The sequence below is a fragment of the Mytilus galloprovincialis genome, chromosome 13, assembly GCF_965363235.1.
Source record: "Mytilus galloprovincialis chromosome 13, xbMytGall1.hap1.1, whole genome shotgun sequence".
NCBI classification, from domain to species: Eukaryota; Metazoa; Mollusca; class Bivalvia; order Mytilida; family Mytilidae; genus Mytilus; species Mytilus galloprovincialis.
The window spans coordinates 70,012,755-70,033,258 of NC_134850.1; the positions used below are offsets into that span (position 1 = coordinate 70,012,755).

The 20,504-nt window shown below is 32.6% G+C and overlaps 1 protein-coding gene across 1 annotated transcript in view; it reads right to left on the reverse strand.

Moving 5' to 3' along the window:
• Window positions 1-9,839: 9,839 nt before the first annotated feature.
• Window positions 9,840-20,504, reverse strand: part of LOC143055857 (uncharacterized) — a 176,837-nt gene continuing 166,172 nt past the window's right edge. The window contains exons 2-3 of the mRNA XM_076228908.1: window positions 18,965-19,261; window positions 9,840-11,623 (exon numbers count right to left, since the gene is read on the reverse strand). Coding sequence (XP_076085023.1) covers window positions 11,250-11,623; window positions 18,965-19,261 — 671 coding nt within the window. The 3' untranslated portion in view covers window positions 9,840-11,249. The remainder of the gene's footprint in view (window positions 11,624-18,964; window positions 19,262-20,504) is intronic.

The following is a 20,504-nucleotide window of genomic DNA, read 5'->3' on the forward strand; positions in this document are numbered from 1 at the left end:
TAATTGATATCATCTATGTACCATGTATCAATTCTCAATTTTAACAGACTGCCTAGTGATTCCCTCAATGATAATCACAGAGCTCCAGATAAGAATTCATAAATTGGGGTTTTTACCCACCATTTTCCTATATAATTGGGTGATTAAGTTTTTTAATTGCATTATCAATTCCAATTCACCCTTCAGGTTAATATCAAATTGGGTTTTTCACCACCAAGCTCCTTAACGTATTGGGTTTTTTCATCGACACAATATTGAATTTTTAGGCAATATCAACCCCAATTTTTTTCCATCTTAAATTAATATGTTTCTGTCTTTGTTTAGCTCTTTTATTAGGTTTAGGGTTATGGTTAGGGTTATTTGCTAGCTGTTTTATTTGGTTTATTCACTGAGGAGCAATTGTAGGTTTAATTTGTGTCCCGTTTCAAACCTTTTGCCAGTTTTGTATTTTCTCACAAAAAAGGATATGTGTATTCACAGGCACTCGTCTTATACCTTTATATAATAAATTCTGAGACCAGTGCCTGATCAGTGGCTGTGTGCATGGTGTGTGTATTCATTAATTAACCGTAAAATGAATAAAAAATAGTATGTAAACTCTAATTATACTTGAATGATTTTCTTTTATTCAATTTACATAAATCTGGGTTTAGTTGTCTTTTATTAGAACTTTTGGTTTCTGATGCTTTATCATTTCATAATTGATTTGGCATTTCACTTTTTCCAACTGAATTCGTTTTTGATGAAACCCCATGTTTACAAAGTTTATTAGCAATGTTCTCGTTATGTTATGCACACACGCCCGTGCGTTCGATGGACGCTTCCTAAAAACACTGGCTGAGTCTTGTTATCATTATAACTTTCCCTCAGTTTTCCAAAAGAAGCTGAAAACATGCTTCTATTCAATATTTCACTTTCGTCTTAATTCAATGTATGTTATGAAAAATCCCGAGCAATGCGAAAAAAATGTGGCTAATTGGATAAACACCGAGAAGATCAAAATGTTTACAAAAACACATGTACCTATTGAGCAACGGAAAACTCAAACAGGGAACCATTTCAGCTACTTGATGCAGGGATCTATTTTTACAACGACAGCAAATTTCCAATTATAAATATTATAAAAATAGTTTATGCGACAACTTAACAGATAAGGGTAAATAACACAAACGGTACCCAATAAAAGGGTTGAGAACTCATGGTTTTGGCATATAATTGGGTTTTCCGTTGAATTAATTCGGTTGTTGAATCCTTCAATGGACAATTGCATTGGGCTTACTATTATTTGTATTGCGTGATCACGCAAATACGCAGCTTATCTGGAGCTCTGAATCACATAAAAGGCTACCATTAAATGGTCCTTGCCACTAATCAAATTTACCTATGCTCACTGAGGGCAAAACCAAAACAAATGACATAGGACTTTTTCTATCAATTGGCAAGGGGGAACTTTACATGCATATGTGTAACATAAAATTAAGAATGGAAAGGGGGAATGTGTCAAACAGACAACAACCTGATCATAGAACAGACAATGACAGAAAGTTACCAACAGGTTTTCAATGCAGCAAGAAAATCATGCACCTGGAGGCGTCCTTCAGCTGGCCCCTCAACAAATATTTACACTAGTTCAGTGATAATAAACACAAATATTAGACTCTAAATAATACAAAGAAACTATATAGCTAAAATTGATAATATTACAAGACTAAAAAGTATCAACAAAGGCCAGAGGCAGAGGCTCCTGACTTGAGAAATCCTGACTTGAGAAAGGCACAAAAATGTGGTATACTTCAATTTCATGAAATGAGGTACGAGAGATGAGGTACGAGAGATGAGGTACAAGAGACAAATTTAACATGCAGTACTAATACACAGGCACATGTTTCTACCCACTATCAGCGTATACATGTATATATACAAAAAATTAACTTGCAACTATTCGTTGATAGTTGGTCTTTATGCCTATGGATAGAAACCATTGCGTGTGTATGGACGCATCCAGCCTTTAAAAAAGGGGCTTCCCCACTCAGGATAAAAGGGGGGGTTGGGAGAAATCATATGTCCCCATTCAAATGTAAAATGTATTGATCGTCCAAAAAGGGGGGACCCCCGGAACCCTCCGCCTCACTGGTGTACTATCACTATAATCTACCATTCAAACCCCGGTTTCTTGTTTTTAAAACAATGTATCTGTTTCTAGTTTGTAACTCATTTAAGTCAATTGCCGAATTGGCCAATTCATAGGATGAGTAAAACGAGGTAGCCATCTTAGGTCGCCATGATGCTAAAATTATGTTTCAATCCCGTATATTGCAATCTTATTCTATCTCCAACAAAGAAGACTTCAGGAAGTAGGCGTGTTTTATTTTAAATAGGCGGGACCAAAATCCTGCCTCGCTAGTTGCCGGCTTCACTGGTTCCATTATAGTGCTCTCCCATTTTGAAACCCAGGTAGTTCAACAATGTCGCGTGTAAGTGATCGGCGCAATACCCAAGCCATATTGGACACGTCAGATTTATTGGTTGTACATGATTCAATTTGGCTGTATGGCTCGGTACATCTAGGTGGGCCGAATCTTTCTTTAGGCTTACAGAAAGGCAAACATGACATGAGACTAGAAGTGTTTTCATCCAGAGCGAGGGATCTTTCTTGGCCGCGTTTTATTTTGACGTTAGCTAAGTCTGTCTGTAAAAGTAAGATTATTCACAACCTGAAAAACTGCTCGAGCCATAGAATGGAATGTGTTTTTACCATCAATAGTTTCTGCATTGATATCAACGTTGTCTGACCCTTCTTGAATGAAGTCTCCACCTGAAATTTTAGGACATATGCCATTGGGGATGTATGTTCCATTTTGGGACCTTATAATTTCATGGTTTGCTGAACTAGTCAGAAATTGTCTAACCTTAGTGTAAGACCCACAAAAGCCATGTGAATGTAAAGTTTTAATAAGATGTTTAGAACCATATTCATGATGCAACTGAAGAGCTAATGACAAACTAAAAGGGGTGAACTGGTTTTTATGCAGAGATATCACACACTCGGCTAGAGCAATACATTTCCGTACTGTATCACCTGGGAGTGAATTGTAATCATTCTCCATATGAAAATAGTTATCATCTATTAATCTGGCAAGAAAGTTTATCAAAGAGGTAGGTATGAATTGTAAAGCCGTAGGGATAGAAACTTCCGAAGGAGATGGATAAAATTCAGCCGAAATTTTGAACGATTGTAAACTGCTTCTCAAAATTTTTGCCGCATCATGTAGGGTCTGGTCTTCTTGATGGTTGGAATCATTAACAAAACTGGTTTTCATCTCAGAAAATTTTAATTCCGCTTTTAAACTACTGGCAGCGCGAATAGCCTCGGAAACATTGCTAGAGCTACTTAAAATCATATTTGATTTACCCTGTCCTCTTTGAGTCTGAACAACAATGCGATCACCGTAGTGATTTTCTAGTTTGTGTTGCAGTTTAGAAGTTGTGTATCTACTTCTAATTTCTTGTGGAAGAAAGGAACAATATGTGTCTAATAAATTCGACAACGAAAAAGCTTTCTTATTCAAAAACAGATCATCGTGTAGAACTGCCGTCAGGTTCTTGAAAGCAATGTCATGCTCCGACTCATTTGAAGCATCATCAGAAGGTTCCCTTTTCCAGTTCAGCATGTAGTTAGCAATGCATGTTGAATGATACAGTGCCTTGGCCTTAAAGTTCTCCATAGAGAGTAAACTTACCATTTGATAGTCAAACTTGTCTTTTGCTGCATTTAATATATTATCAGGACGTTCAACAGACTCGACTCGCCGTAATTGCTTATCTCGCTTGTAGGACTTTTATTTACAGAATAAACATTTAGACCAGTCTAATTGTAATACCGTTGAGCGTGTTTTAACGCACGTTGTTCAAACACGGAATAGTTTGCACTCGATGTTGAGCCTAGTTCTTTCCCTATTTGAAATGTTTCCAAGTATTTTTTTACTTGTATAGGCTTTATAACACGACCTATGATATTTTATTTGTTCTAATGGAATCACTTTCGTTGACTCAAATTCATCATAAAGGCGGCGATAAACAATACCCTGTCTGACATCTATTGCGTCTAAGAGTAGTTTTCCCTTTTTCTGTTGCATTTGACAAATTTTCATTAGTAGATCTTTGGCAAATAACGCATAACTCCCAATTACTCTTAAGCCTACTCTTTTTTGGAACTGAGTGAGCAAACTTAACAGGACTCGTGTCCATTATTTTCCGGGTTATTTCGAGGGTGTACCAATGTGGTTTAAAATTAGGCAGCAACCATTTGATTTTCGAGGGGGGGGGGGGGGGGGGGGGGCTATGGTTTTTTTTGGAAAAAAAAGTTTGTTTCCAGTTTTTGGAGAAAAAAAATAATTTGTTTTTGATTCTGAGAAAAAAAAAATGTTTGTTTGACCCTCAGCTGCCACTATATGTAATGCTAAAATTGAAAGAAAAAAAATTGTTTTCGACTCGTCGCGAAAAAAATAGATTGTTTTTGGCCGCAGGCTAAAAAAAAATTTGTCCAGAAAAAAAAACCATAGCCCCCCCCCCCCCCCCCCCCCCAGAAAATCAAATGGATGCTGGTTTAGTTCATTCAACAAAATCAACAAGAAATAAAACACCCAAAAAACTAACATATAAAATCTGTATACTCAGTCAAAAACTAGACGTTGATATTAATATTAATATGTCTTACTATAGATGAATATAAAGAAAATACAGATTTATTCAGCAAATCATAAGTCAGGGGAAAATAGGAAAAGGGAAAGCAACAAGACTTAATGAGGTGAAAATCGAATAGTAAAACTGCTATATGATGAGTATTATAAGACGGCCCGAAAAACTTAATTTGCTTGCTTTTTCGAAATTTTAGGTATTAAAACATCTTGCATATTGATTATTATACTATTTTTTGTGAAAATGTACCACTGGTGATATATATATGAGAAATGTTATATATTTTGTCAGACGTTAATATTGTAAAAAATGACATAAACATTTTCATTTTAAAATTGTCCAATTCACTTAATTTATATGTTCATATATATGCTAAGAAAGTTTGATATCAAATTAAAGCTGATACATTACTCTTTCATCTGATAATAACTTTTGTGATTATATCTTCATTCGGGGATTAGTTATAAACGTTCCCGTTTTTGAAAATGAAAAAGAAAAAAATCGGAAAGTCACACTTTATCGCAATTTTACAAAAAACTGCACCGTGGGAAAAATCTTCGACAGGGCTAAAATGAAAGTATAATGTTAACTCTATCTTTATGTGCATTTTCAGCCGTGAGGTATTTCGGTCCATTTAACTCCTGAACTAAGCGACTTTTCCTGATTTGTCACTCCACTATTTGTAAACAAGCGAGACCAAGTGATTCGAATTCATAGCGTTTTGAACCATTTGTATAAAGCTGCATATGTCAAAAGTATTCATTAGACCTCGACTTAAATGGTTCCATAAACAATCTGTTTAGTTTCTGTGACCATTTTTTTTTTATCTTACATACCTTCAAAATGAATTGAATTGCGATCATTTTTAGCATTTTTGACATGTTAGTGCGTACTTTTAAGTATAAATAATATGTCTTATTTTTTTTGTTGAAAAATAACCGCCAGTGAAGTTGTTGTCCGATCAAGTTAACTCGTTCGTGAAATTTTAAATTTTCAGTTGTTGCACTTTTTTTTAAATTCAAGAACGGTGCAATTTTGTTTAGAAGTCTTGGTTGTTTTTAGCTCACTTGACCCAACAGGAAAAGTCATTTTTTTTCATCACTTGGCACCGGTCGATCGTCGTTCATTATCTTTCAATACAATTTTTTATATAAATTTTCACATCTAAAATTACTAGACTGCATTGAACAAACCTTATCTAAAATCATATGTCTTTTTTAATTATAATTAGGGTATCTAGTTTTAAAAAGTTTACTTTGACCCCGCTTGTCAACCAAGATGGCCGTCATGGCTAAAAAATAAATATAGGGTGACATGCCAGTGCATGATGTCAATCACTTAAAAACAGCCGTAGACATAGAAAAATCGAAAGGGCCAGATGATTATCTTCAAAATGTTGAGCTCTACCATTTGTCCATTTACTTCAAAATTCTCACATTATTCTTAAAGGAGTTATTACATTGCCCTTAAAAAATAAAGAATTTGAAGTTCTTTTTTATCAATTTCTTTCTATTATTTTCAAACGTATAAAAGTAATATAGTAAAAATGATATAGGAAGACAAGCTATACAAATAAGTCGACTTGACCGATATCCTTATAAAACTTTTTGAACTTTAATCAAGAGGTTTTTTTCATTTCTTTGCGTTTTTACACGCCCGTCACAATTTTGACAGGACGTATTATTATATACATCCGTCCGCCCGTCTGTACTTCCTTCCATCCGTCTATTCCCCCATCTTTTAGTCATTCTGTCCGTCCGTCCGTTTATTATCGGTCTATTTTTCTGTCAAGCGTATTAAACATGTCGCACCGTAACTTGAGAAGAGATTATCTAATTTTTATGAAACTTAGCAAAGTTAGTTCTTATAATGGCCAAATGATATACAGGACTTTGTAAGTAAAACAGGATTGTGTTTTTTTAACATGTCGCGCCATATTTCAAAAACGATTTATCATTATTGCATCAAACTTTACATACTTCTTAGTTATATAAATCTTAACTTCTGCATACTTTTTTTGTGATGTTTTAAATTTTGTTTAAGCGTCATTTAGTTTTTTTTGTAAAAAAAAAGGGGGGGGTCACATATTGCGAAGTATCTCAAAACCTATATAACAAAAATATCATAATATTATAAAATAATTAGATATCAGTGTTTACTATTGAGGATTTATATTCCATTTTAAATTAGTTTGAAGATACGTGAAATAAGGGATACGCCTTTTATTAGGAAAATGTGTATTACTATAATTACTTATGTCCAAAAATGCCCGTTTAAAATAAATTTAAACACGCCAAGTTTACTTTACAATAAATATATATTCAAATTCTTTCGAAAAACAATGTTCAGATCATTACACCCATCTTTACTTTTGCAATCTTTTTCTCAAGGAAATCGGATTTTAAAGACAGAGTTGTTTAAATGTCTTTATGAAAGTTTTAATTAGTAGAATCAAACAAAACCTTCATCTGGAATGATAGTTCTTATTAGAAATTCTTATCTTGAAATTTGAGATAAATTAAAAAAAACCAAGATCTTAAATAGATTCAGGTTAAGAGACTAGAGATTGTACCTTAATGAAATTTGAAAGTTATGAAATCTTGCTCTATTATAAAACTCACGATAATCAATAAAAAAAAAACATTTCTCCCTCATAAAGAGGTTATTCTGTAAACAAAGCTATTACTCTATTATTGTGACATTTCTCTCAAGGTTGTGAACTAGTTTAGAGTAAATGCCACCGTATATAGCGTCTTCGTAGGACATCTTTGATTTATGTGTGATATCCTCGAGACTAAGCAATATATTTCAACGTATCGGTATCGTTGTATTGAGTGTACAAATCATTTCTCCATAAGACATTATCTATATGACTTACAAACGCTCTAAGATCATTAAATATAAAATAAGAAGATATGGTATGATTGCCAATGTGACAACTCTACATCACAAACAAAATGACGTAGATGTTTGAATCCTCTCATAAGGAATAGTTCTTAAACTATATAAGAAGTAGGTTTTGAAATATGTCTAAAACTATTATCCATAGATGAATCCCCTTTAGTGCGCAACATTTGGTTGTTTACATAGGGAATCACTGAAGCATGACAGGAGCGGGCCCCCTTAGGTCAGTCAGCTGCCCCTTTAGGTCAGTCTAAGCCCCCCCCTCCTTATTAAAAGTTCTGGATCCGCCACTGTAATATATGCAAGTTTCTTTTTGATATGTTCATTGGGCCATCCACCTTCCTTCTTTTCACTTTGTTTGAGTGTGCTTGTTATATAACGGCAACAGTAATGTGGCGCTGTGCAATACTTATAAATGAATAAAACTGAAACAAAGCTGGGTCACAAACGAAAATCTAGGGAAACACATAAAATAGAAGAGGAAATAATGGACAACTGAAAAAATGAACTGCTACAAAAACAAACGTTAACATACATTCTCAATTTTTTTTTTGATAAGTGTTACCATATACCTGACTAAGAACAGGACATTTTTATGAAAAACGGTGGATTGAACCTGGTTTTATGATTTGCTAAACCTCTCGTCTATATTAAAATGTAAAAAGTGACAACATTACGTGACCACAACTTGAAATAAACGCAAGAAAAGTCAGGACAGAGAAATACATAAATAAAAATTCAATGTTAAAACATTACATAGAAAAGTATAGTAGTCTAGTAATTGTAAATCGCGTTGAAATGTCAAGCGGGTGTATTTAAAAAAAATATATAAATCTCCATAGATACATATATATATATAATTCCCAATATAAATCTTTAAGTACCTATAGAGAGGTCATTGCGAAAGTTTATTAAACGATTATGGTCAGATGTTACGAGATATATAAATTCATTCTTTTGATCCAAACAAGATTTTACAATTTATAGGTAAAAACCAAACGCAATTAAGACTGTGTTATGACAATCAACAGTAGAATTACATTAGAAAAATAAGACATAAAAAAATCACTTAAGGGGGCTCCTGGGTATAAATCTTTTTTTTTTCTAATATAGGATTTCGCTATATTTTTTTATAAATGAACTTTATCAAATACTTAAAGAAAAATGAAATAAAAAAATGGGGTCACGGTTCATTTTTAAGCTCACAATCTGCCTCCGGACGAAGCATACATTTTTGTTAATGTCCTTTTTTCTGTTGAATTAATAGGAGAAATAGAGGTAATATCGAAATAAAAAAAAATAACCTAAATACAGAAATCGCTTAAATCTTACAATTATTTAGTTTATGTACAGCTTATATGAAAACAATAATAAAAAATATAGGTCACCGATGAGTTAAAAAATATATTTCAAATTTAATGCCAAAAATGGCATTTTTGCACCAAAGAGATAATTTGGAGCTTTTTCAATGATACAAACACTTTAAAAGTCATCTGGGGCCAAACCGAATTGATTTTTTGAGTTGATTTTTTTACCATATCATAAAGTAATAACTTATAGTTTAATAAATAAAATATGTAATGAAAAAATAAAGGTTCTATTTTTTGCTGAAATGTTTGTACCCACGAGCCACCTTAACTACTTTTTTTTCTCTTTTAAATCAATTATGAAATTCATTTGATGGAGATACATGGTAAGAAATTCAATCTAACAACGGTCCAGTTTTACCTTTGAAGGGTGTGTGTAATTTTTCTGTTGATACCACATCCATGACATGTACTTGTGTTACATATCAAGGATCCTTATGATTGAGGGTTGTGACTTCAAAGTTATCAGTCATAGCTGTTGAAACAAGAGTTGTAAAGGTGATCTCAAAGTTATATTTTAGACAATTTCATGAACAATGGGGACCAAAAAGGACCAACCTTTAAATATGACCATGGTATAAACCAATTGTTGATATCTTTTTTTTGTATGCCATATGGTATGGGCTTTAATGGTCAATACAATATTAGGAGAGGAGAGTTTTATTGTTAGCTAGGCTATTATATGTCACCTGAATCGGCATAACGTTAGTCTTTGCAATTCCCCCTAAATGAAAGAAAGCTTAAACAGATTACGAAATATATAAAAAAAGAAGATGTGGTATGATTGCCAATGAGACAACTATCCACAAAAGACCAAAATGACACAGACAGATTATGAAAGACTTCTCAACTTGTGAAAAAAGAGAGAAATTACAGAAATAATTTATTTTCTTGTATACAAATAACATAGTATCACATTAAATATCATTTTGTAAGGGTTTATGATACTTACCATATCATTAAAATAATAAAATGAAAAATTTGTATGACAACATAACATTTCTATATAGTGTAATATGGGTTCCATTCTCCACATGATATTTATTGTATACAGAAATATAGTGCCAGATGTATCAGATGAATGAAAATTAACTAAAAATAGAAGAGAACAATAGTGGTATATATAATTCTTTCTGATTCATAAACAATGATTGGATCATTTTAATTGATTTATTTAACTAAAAAAAGAACAGAACAAAAATACATATGAAGAGAGAGATATATGTCATTTGTCTATTATATTTGGCATATTTTTGGTATAAACAATCCTTGATTGTTTAGGTATATGTCAAAATAATACCTTATCCTGACCTGTTCTGAAAAATTCAACAAACCTTAAATTGCATATTATAGCGTACTGGTTCCCGCAAGTTTAATAGTACAAAAACAGGTACTTCTGATCTGAACAACAGGGCAAATGTGCCCTCCGATTAAAATGTCATATACTTCTTCATTATTGTAAAGAAGCTTTCAACAAAGGTTCTTAAGTGATTCCAAGTTTCCAAACTTTTATTTGATATCAAAACTACCCAACTATTTCACCTATTGACAAAGATACAGCTATGTGTAGGAACTATTTTGTTTAAAATATGTACTACTTTGTATGTTCTCTCCGACCGGTCGTGAATTAGTGGTTATATACCTTTAATAGTTCTCCAGTAAATGTTATATGGCAAGCGTGTTCATATAAACAAAATGATATTACTTAATACATTTTACATGATCAGGCAAGACTTAAATGCTGGGTAACCGGGGAACAATCTATTAACTAAAAGTTAATGTTTTGTAAAGTAATGATATCGGTATAATGTGAAGATCATTTTTGAAACTTGGATTTCTAAGAACAGTGATCTTTTCTTAAATAGGACATGTGCTTACAGTACAGAGTTGTTTTAGCCAAATGAAGACAGGTGAAAGAAAGGCAATGTGAGTTTTGTATGTTTCATATTTGGTATACATGTATTTTGTTTCTATATTTTTCTATATAAAAATCAATCTTTGTTTGGAATAACAGGTGATTCCTTTAACGATTATGAAAATGGAGGTTTGTTGTGGTACTGGCCATGGATAAGATCAGGTTCAGTCCATACTAACTGTTAGTATAGACAGTCCCCGACAGGAATTACAGCCCTGATGTACGTACAAAGGAAAATATGGAATGCATTTTATACATGTATAGGATTACAAAATATAACAATAAAAATAGCAATTCATGAACACATTATCACGTTTACACAACTCGCACATTTACCACGTGTATACGCACCATATCACAAAATCCTACATTTCTGTAGTCATATCTTCCATTTGAATTGTGGGTAATGTATTTAATATCATGCGTCCTGTAACCGGAAGCACGGGTGCTGTGTTCATTCTCTGTAGTCGTCTTTTTTCTCTTTCTACCATTGTTACTGATAACTTCCGGCTATAGCCTTTGTAGATAACACTGTCTTGTGTCCGTTTCACAATTCGGATGTTCTCTAGATTTTTTGGTGCATGTTTATAACGAGGTTCAACTGGTTCTAAAATTCTTATACTGTTCCATTGCTTTAAAAACACAATAACTGCAATTACCCAGACTACCACTACTATTGCAATAAAAACTACTTCTTCAGGATAGACACCACTTCTTTCTATTCTTAGTAGTCTGTTTTCTGAAATTATACGTAAAAAGTTATTCAAAATAGTTTAAAAACAATCCATGGCACCAGGTTTCTGAATTATGAAATAGCGTTTCACGAAGATTTTTTTGTCGTTTTTCATTTTTTGCAAGGGCATTGTCAGTTTTTTTTTCACATTATGAGTTTGTTCTTTTAGTATGTTCGCCTCTTGTTTAAACTCAGGACATGCACAATACACCTTTGTTTTTACTTTACTATAGTAAAATAATGTAAATATTTATCTACAGCTTGCTAGAGCTTATACAGCTATAATGAGTTAAATTTTAAGATTAAACTGCAGGTTTCAATAACTTGTTCAACAGTTTTACAAGGAACACATGAATTTGACCAACGAAAAGCACTAATACTAGCACAAGCTATTATAATTTGATTTGGTCAATATCACGAAAAAAGAGGTTTTCACCCAATTAAATATCAAGCAAATAATATCAAAGTTTTTTAGTTACATGGATAGCAGTTATTGTATTTTGTTCAAATGATTTGCGCAGTAGACAGTCATCAAATAAGTTTTTGTTCAGGGGCCAGCTGAAGCACACATCCGGGTGTTGAATTGTTTTTTCTCGCTGTATTAAAGACCCATTGGTGGCCTTCGGCTGTTCCCGCTCTTTGGTCGATTTGTTGACTCTTTGGCACATTTCCCATTTTCAGTAGTTAAAGTTCTAAATCTCTCCAGCGTCTATCTTCTAAGAATACGTTTTCCATAGCAACACATTTTAAAGATTCTTTACAATCGTGATGGTCTTATGCGAGGATTTAAAGTGCAATTTTAGTTTTCAAGTTAAAAATAAACATAGATATTGACAGCCTGAATTATCGATAGATTAAAGACTTATTGAATGTAAAATGATATGTTTGATCTAAATAATGAATGTTAATGTCAGGTATCTGAATTCTATAAAGAGAATATAGAATACCAAATGTTTTTATAATTCAAAAGAAATCAGTTCTCCAATTGTTTATTTTCCAATAATTATTCAAACATTACTCGTCGAAGCAGCCGCTGTGCAATAATTGCATAATTTACATGTTAATGAAATTCTGGATAACCATCTGATTAATTTCAAATAAAATGGACTATGATGGATAGTTATTACTTTGGCAATTAAACAACATCTCCTTAATGAATTGAAATGGAATACGGATATTCAACCACTAAACTTTTAATTCTATTTAACTTGTTTGTAAAAAAAGAGGGCATTTTTTAAAACTTTTTATAATATTTTTATTACGTTTTGATTACATTTTTGGGGGTTTATTTATTTTTCTATGTTGTGTCTTTTTCTTTTTTGTGCAGTAGCGTTGTCAGTTTGTTTTCGATCTACGAGTTTGAATTTTCTCTGGAATCTTTTGACACTCTTTATTAACCCTTCTACGTAAGTTTACTCGACCATTTGTCCTGTCTTTTGCTGTCGTTTCCCCTAATGGAAATGATTTTTTGTTAATTTTATGATTTCATTTATCTTAATCTTTAGTTGTTATTACTGTCATAAATTGAGTCTCGTACACCGCAGCATAGCTATAAAGGGATTTGATGATAAGATCAACTCGCCCACAGTTTCTTAAACCACCACTGCAATGTACCGACACCGTGGTGTGAAAAACGTACCATATCACTTTCCTGTGCACATCGAATGTACTAGCATGTAGAGTGACTGTCATCCCGTCTGCTCGAGCCAAACAGTGTGGGAAGGAGATAAAGTAAGAGAGCTAACCATTTGATTTGATTTAGGGGGGGGGGGGGGGTTGCTAAGATGAACAAAATTGTCCTGCCTTATTCTTAATTGTAATCCCTGTCCTGCCTTTCTATTTGCACTCTTTTCGGTTCTGCCTTCTTCAAAATTAATTTATCCTGCATTTTTCACATAAATTGTTTTCCTACCTTTTTTGCCAAGTTGCTCATCCTACTTTTTTTAATACTCAAAACTCCTCTCCTGCCTTTCTCAAATTTCATACTAGCCTCCCCCTTTTTGACCCATTAAAATCAAACGATAGCTCCTTAAATCCTTAATTGTCACAAGTCAAATTTGACGGATTGTGTTGCAACTCTATTAAAATATGTTTATAGCTAGCATGAAAAATGCCCTTAGAAAAATATAAAATGAAAAATATACTTAATTTAAATGATGAATTGATCTGAGGAGATGTATGGTATATGTTCATGAGGAGATGTGTGGTATATGTTCATGAAAACAGCAACCAAACAACACAAATAAATAAATCGAGATAAAGTGTTCAACATACAGTACTTTGTAATATACAAGGGATTGCGCAGTATGTCAACCACAATATCGCCCCGTCCTTAGTAATTGACAAGTACCTATACAGTATGTCAAAATCAATATCGCCCTATCTTTTGACATGGACAAGTGCCTGTACAGTACGTCAAAATCAATATCCCCCGTCATTTGACATGGACAAGTGCCTGTACTGAGTGCTTCTGAAGTGTGTCAAACTCAAAATCGCCCCGTCCTTAGTAATTGATAAGTGCCTGTACAGTATGTCAAAATAAAAATCGCCCTATCTTTTGTATTGGACAAAAGTTTTTTAACCTTAAAAAGTCCCCGTTCTTAGTAATTGACAAGTGCCTGTACAGTTTGTCAAAATTAGTATCGCCCTGTCTTTTGCTACGCAGGTTATTCAGTGTGACCATATTGTTGATGTCATTTCGACATAGACAGATACAATACTACAGTCATTCCTTAAATATCTGACAACAGCATCAAATAACCAAAAAAAGACAAGTACAAAAACACAATATTATTGAAAGGTTCCCGTAGATATATAGGTTAGTATATGCGTGGCGAACTGGTCGATGAATGTACTCTAGAGGTATGACTATAAGGTCATGTGAACTTTGACAACATCTTCGTCATACAAACTACAATATTTGCAACAGCTGGTAAATGTTAACAATATAATGTGTATATTGCAATTGATACAACACTCATTATATAAATCTGCTGCATTCTTTGGGTACTATTAAACAGAAATAACGCTTAATGTAAACGAAGGAGAAATATTTGACATATTTTGTTGTGTCTTGTAGGTCTATGAAAATAATTATCTATGTCTATATTTATCAGTTGCAATACAATAACATATAATTTATAACATATGGTACAAAAGAAAAGAAGCTAGTCATTACGTCTACTGTAGTAAAATGTACGTTACAATCGAATGTACAATATATGCGAGTCTTTTCGGAGTCCTTCGTGTTTGTAACCTTTTACTTGTTAGACAACAACTATTCTTCATTTTATTTTGACAACGAAATTATATTCTTTATAATTCAGCGCTCCTCTTTGATCTGTTTGAATGTTTTTGCCATTTTTTTGTCGATATTCTATGTTTGTGTTGGTCCATTTGATTTGTAGTATCGGCCCATTATTCTCTTAATTATCTGTAAATATTATTCAGACCCTTATATATTCTGCCGTGAATTGTACTTTAAAATGTAAAATATGTGCGGGTCTGTTCGGGGTCCTTCGTGTCTTTATCGTTTAACTTGTGAGCCAATTTTAGATATTCTTCATTCATTTTGACAACTTAATTATATTCTTTATAAAAACATTAACGATGCCAATATTTCTGCACCAGATGCGCAATTCGACAATAAATGTCTCTTCAGTGATACTGGAGGCCAATATATTTGTAAATTGAAAGCTTAATAAGGGGATGAAGAGCTTTAATTCAAAAAGGTACAATAAGTATAGCCCAAGCCGGGCAAGGATTCAAAGCTTTTTATGAGGGATATACATTCCTTTATTCAGCACCACACTTTTCTCTATTTGTTTTATTATGTTTTCCTATTTTTCTGTATCTTTACTTTTGATATTCATTTTTTTTTATATTCTCTAATCTGTAAGCATTATCAAGACCCTATATATTTATGTCGCGGAATGTACTTAAAAATATATTATAAATTCTATTACTGTTTATCAGGTCTACCAATCAAGTCCTGATGTTTTTATCGCACTAGTGCTAAGAAATGAGATTTATTGGTTTACAGATCTAATACATATATGACATATCTTACAGATTGTGATTTCATAAAGTGACACGGACCGCCGCTTTATAATTGAACATTTTGAGAAAGAATTTACAACATTCCGTAGAGACAAAGATAATAGCTTTTAAATATGTACAGTAATACAATCAAAGAACAATTCCAGGTATCATAAAATATATCTGATTTCGTGTAAGAAGCCGATATGTACACAAATGTAATCTAGGTAGCTAGGTAGTGATGAAATAAAATTTTTAGATAAAATCACGCGCACCTCCTTATCAATAATTGTATTTTGTATTTCGAGAATGTCTTTCTTACATCAGATAAAAATGCCATTAGTTGTATAGCACTATTCCATATTATAGGTGTTCATCAGTTTTTGAAATAGCTTTGTTATTTTTGGATCAACTTTGTAAAACCACATTAATCCATGTCAGAGCAACTTAACTATACTGCTTTAATGTAATAGATTCACTATTTGATGGGATGAAAAAATTAATGATGTTTATAGAATTAACCAAGCCTTAAGTAGGATGATATGGAATTTAAATTAATGAAATTAAAAGATTTAATATGATTTGAGGGATGATGCATTGTAAACACATAGGTTGAAAGATCCTTTTTGCTAAAGGTTTTGTTATAAGTACATATAAGGTAAAAGAGGAGCGACATTCAAACTCATGTCCACATAAACAGACAACGTCAGGATAAATAAACGGAAAAATACCAATAAACAAATAACAGTACACATAAACAGACAACGTCAGGGTAAATAAAAGGAAAAATACCAATAAACAAATAACAGTACACATAAACAGACAACGTCAGGGTAAATAAAAGGAAAAATACCAATAAACAAATAACAGTACACATAAACAGACAACGTCAGGATAAATAAAAGGAAAAATACCAATAAACAAATAACAGTACACATAAACAGACAACGTCAGGGTAAATAAAAGGAAAAATACCAATAAACAAATAACAGTACACATAAACAGACAACGTCAGGGTAAATAAAAGGAAAAATACCAATAAACAAATAACAGTACACATAAACAGACAACGTCAGGGTAAATAAAAGGAAAAATACCAATAAACAAATAACAGTACACATAAACAGACAACGTCAGGGTAAATAAAAGGAAAAATACCAATAAACAAATAACAGTACACATAAACAGACAACGTCAGGGTAAATAAAAGGAAAAATACCAATAAACAAATAACAGTACACATAAACAGACAACGTCAGGATAAATAAAAGGAAAAATACCAATAAACAAATAACAGTACACATAAACAGACAACGTCAGGGTAAATAAAAGGAAAAATACCAATAAACAAATAACAGTACACATAAACAGACAACGTCAGGGTAAATAAAAGGAAAAATACCAATAAACAAATAACAGTACACATAAACAGACAACGTCAGGGTAAATAAAAGGAAAAATACCAATAAACAAATAACAGTACACATAAACAGACAACGTCAGGGTAAATAAAAGGAAAAATACCAATAAACAAATAACAGTACACATAAACAGACAACGTCAGGGTAAATAAAAGGAAAAATACCAATAAACAAATAACAGTACACATAAACAGACAACGTCAGGGTAAATAAAAGGAAAAAATACCAATAAACAAATAACAGTACACATAAACAGAAAACGTCAGGGTAAATAAAAGGAAAAATACCAATAAACAAATAACAGTACACATAAACAGACAACGTCAGGGTAAATAAAAGGAAAAATACCAATAAACAAATAACAGTATACACAATATATATATAGAAAACAATAGACATTACAACGTGGACCCAAAAAAGGTGCTCCGGAAGGGTAACAGACCCTGTTTCACACGTTGCACATGCACGTAAATGATAGTAAATCCTTCTTTTTACTAGTCCTATTCGCTGATTAAATTTGAATGCAAAAAAAAAAGAAAGTTACAGGAAGAATTGACAATCATTGCTAACAGCATTTTAAATCCGTGCCAAACAAAATCTGCTTCAATTACTTCAATCTTTTTATTGGAGAAGCAGTTAAAATAATAGATTTCCTTGAATTTTGCGATCCAAAATGGCGGAATCTTGACCGTTTACAATTTTTATATGGAGAGAGATATTACAGTTGAAATGTGAAACAAACCACATCTGTGATATGACCCTTGTCACATCTATAGCAGTATATGTAAATCTTTTTAATTCTAAAGAAGAAGCATCTCCATGTTTGAATGTCTGATCCCTCTGGTATCTTTCGCCCCTTTTCCAAGAAAGATGCTAACAATTATTTTTTTAATTTCATACTTCTAACTTATTTTTTTTTATTATTTAAATTCATCAATATCATATGCAATATCGGTTATCACTCAATAGTGCCTATTAACTTGTTTACTTTACATGCTTTATTCACTTAATAGTTTTGTTATTTATTGACTTAAGATCAGCTGAATACACAAGAATACACCAATTACTAATTGTTTGAAATAGTGTTTAAACAAAGAGTTCAAAGTGGTTTTACGGCGCATTCTATGACGCAGTAAAACGCAGCAGATGTATGACGACATTTCATAGTTAAAATGTATGAACACAAGCATCCGGTAATCAATAACCCTTGATTGTTTTAAGTGCCAATCTGTACTTGAAAATCAAACGCATTAAAGCATCGACATGCAGCAATAGAGCAAACTAAAAACAAATCCAAATAAAACACAAGACAATCGTTCACATTTGTCGCAGTTTTTAAATTGTCATTTTAACGTCTTGATTGGAGAATAGCATATTATATGACTATTATCTTAAAGATGTTATCACAAATACATAGCCTGTAGCTTCGTTCGTTTTAAGAACTTATGCCGAATCGATTAAGTGCTTACAGGGGCAAAGGCAATAACTGTCGCGTGTTTATCTCGTTTTCGATACAGCCCCTGTAAACATATGACTTTAAAAAAAAAGGATCAATTAAAAACATCTCGTTTATTTTTCTTGTCATTTGTAAACATTTGTTTTTTTGGAAGAGAATCGAAAACTATGGTTTCTACTTTTATTAAAATTGATTTTTGATAAGATCGGAATACAACTTTATAAAAGAATTTTAGAGATCGGCATATTTCAATTTTAATATGCTATCCCACGAGCTTCCAAATTGTCCAATTATAATACGTAATTTTAAGCTGTTTAACAATTTCACGAAGCACAAGAAAACAAAAAGGAAAAAGTGAACAGCCCCATGTCCCATAAATAAACGTGGTGTTCGCGCTATGCAATGTAGATTTTTTTTATAAGGTATACGTACCTGGTAAATCGGTTGTGAACTCGATTGCGCTTGCGTTGCTGACATCACTACTACCTATGGTAACCATGAATATTTTGTACGTTGATAGCGGAATTAATCCACGAATCGTGTAACTCCTTTTTAGCCCATCAATATTCCTTGTAAGCTTTAAGTTAAAATTTCCCGATGCACCAATAATTTCATAAGTTAATTGAAATCCTTTAACAACATCTGACGTCTCGTCTATAATCCAGCACACTGTTGCCTTATTTCCTACGACCAGTATAGGTGGTAGAATCTGGGGAGCTTTTAACGCATCTACAAGAGATAAATGTATAAATCTTAATTTACTACAAAGCATTTTGTGGAATAAATCGTCTTTTCTACGCTTTTCTTTTTTCTTTTGTCATGGCGTTGTTATTTTTTTTCGAGGTATGATAGATATATAAGAAGATGAGGTATAAGTACCATTCACATATAATGTGTTGCTCTTTGTTTTGTTTCTATGTTTTCTGATGTTTCACACAAGTCTTTAGACTTTGACATTTTGTCTACCTTGTAACTTGTGGGGTTCGTGTTGTTTATTCTATATTTTTCTATGTTGTGTCATGTGTGCTGTTGTTTGTTTCTCTTTTTTCATTTTTAGCCATGGCGTTGTCAGTTTGTTTTAGATTTATGAGTTTGACTGCCCCTTTGTTATCTTTCGTCCCTCTTTTAAGTCCCTCAACAAGCTTTAGTTTTCCATAGATGTCAGGAAATGATACTGATGCTATTAAACTATTTGAACGCTCGAATCAAACACCATACAGCGATTGGAAGTTAAAAGACTTTTTATTGACTTTTTTATTGAGTCTTCAAAATGCATAATGTCTTTAATCAATAAAATACAAGATGCTCAAATTCCTGATAATTGTAAAACCGGACTAGATAGATTTTTTTTCATTTAACAAGATATTGGCCGTTCTGAACGAAAATAACGTATGGATTCTAGTAATTTATCACTCATACAGACTTAATAGTTGGAAGTGCTGTATAAATGATCTAAAATAAACACATTGACAGAAAAATAAAAATCTACATGTAATAAAGTTTTGTCTTTAATACACAATTTACCGGACACGACAGAAACAAAACTGCCAAGTAGGAGTTATTTAAGTATTAAAACAAGATGGTTGTCACAGCCATATCGTGACATAAACCTTTTAGCCCTGTCTTTAAAATAGTTATTTCTTTAGGAAAAATATCAGTAAATCTATACAAGATTACGGACTTGGCTATAATTTGTTCCACGATCTATTAGAAAGCTTATCTTGCACAGTAATGAAGTTCAAACACAACACGGAAATTGAAGGGTCAAGTTATAGCCATACCATAACGATTATGCACGTATCTAGCACAGGTCAATTGGTTGGTTCATTTAAACGGTCAGTGTTTGACCTTACGTTACTGGATATGATAATGGCTTAAATAGTTGCAAAACGCACTGTTCGACTCATTAACGTGCTTGTTCAACCCCGAGACAAAGGAATCTGATAATTGTAATGACATTCACTCATAGTTG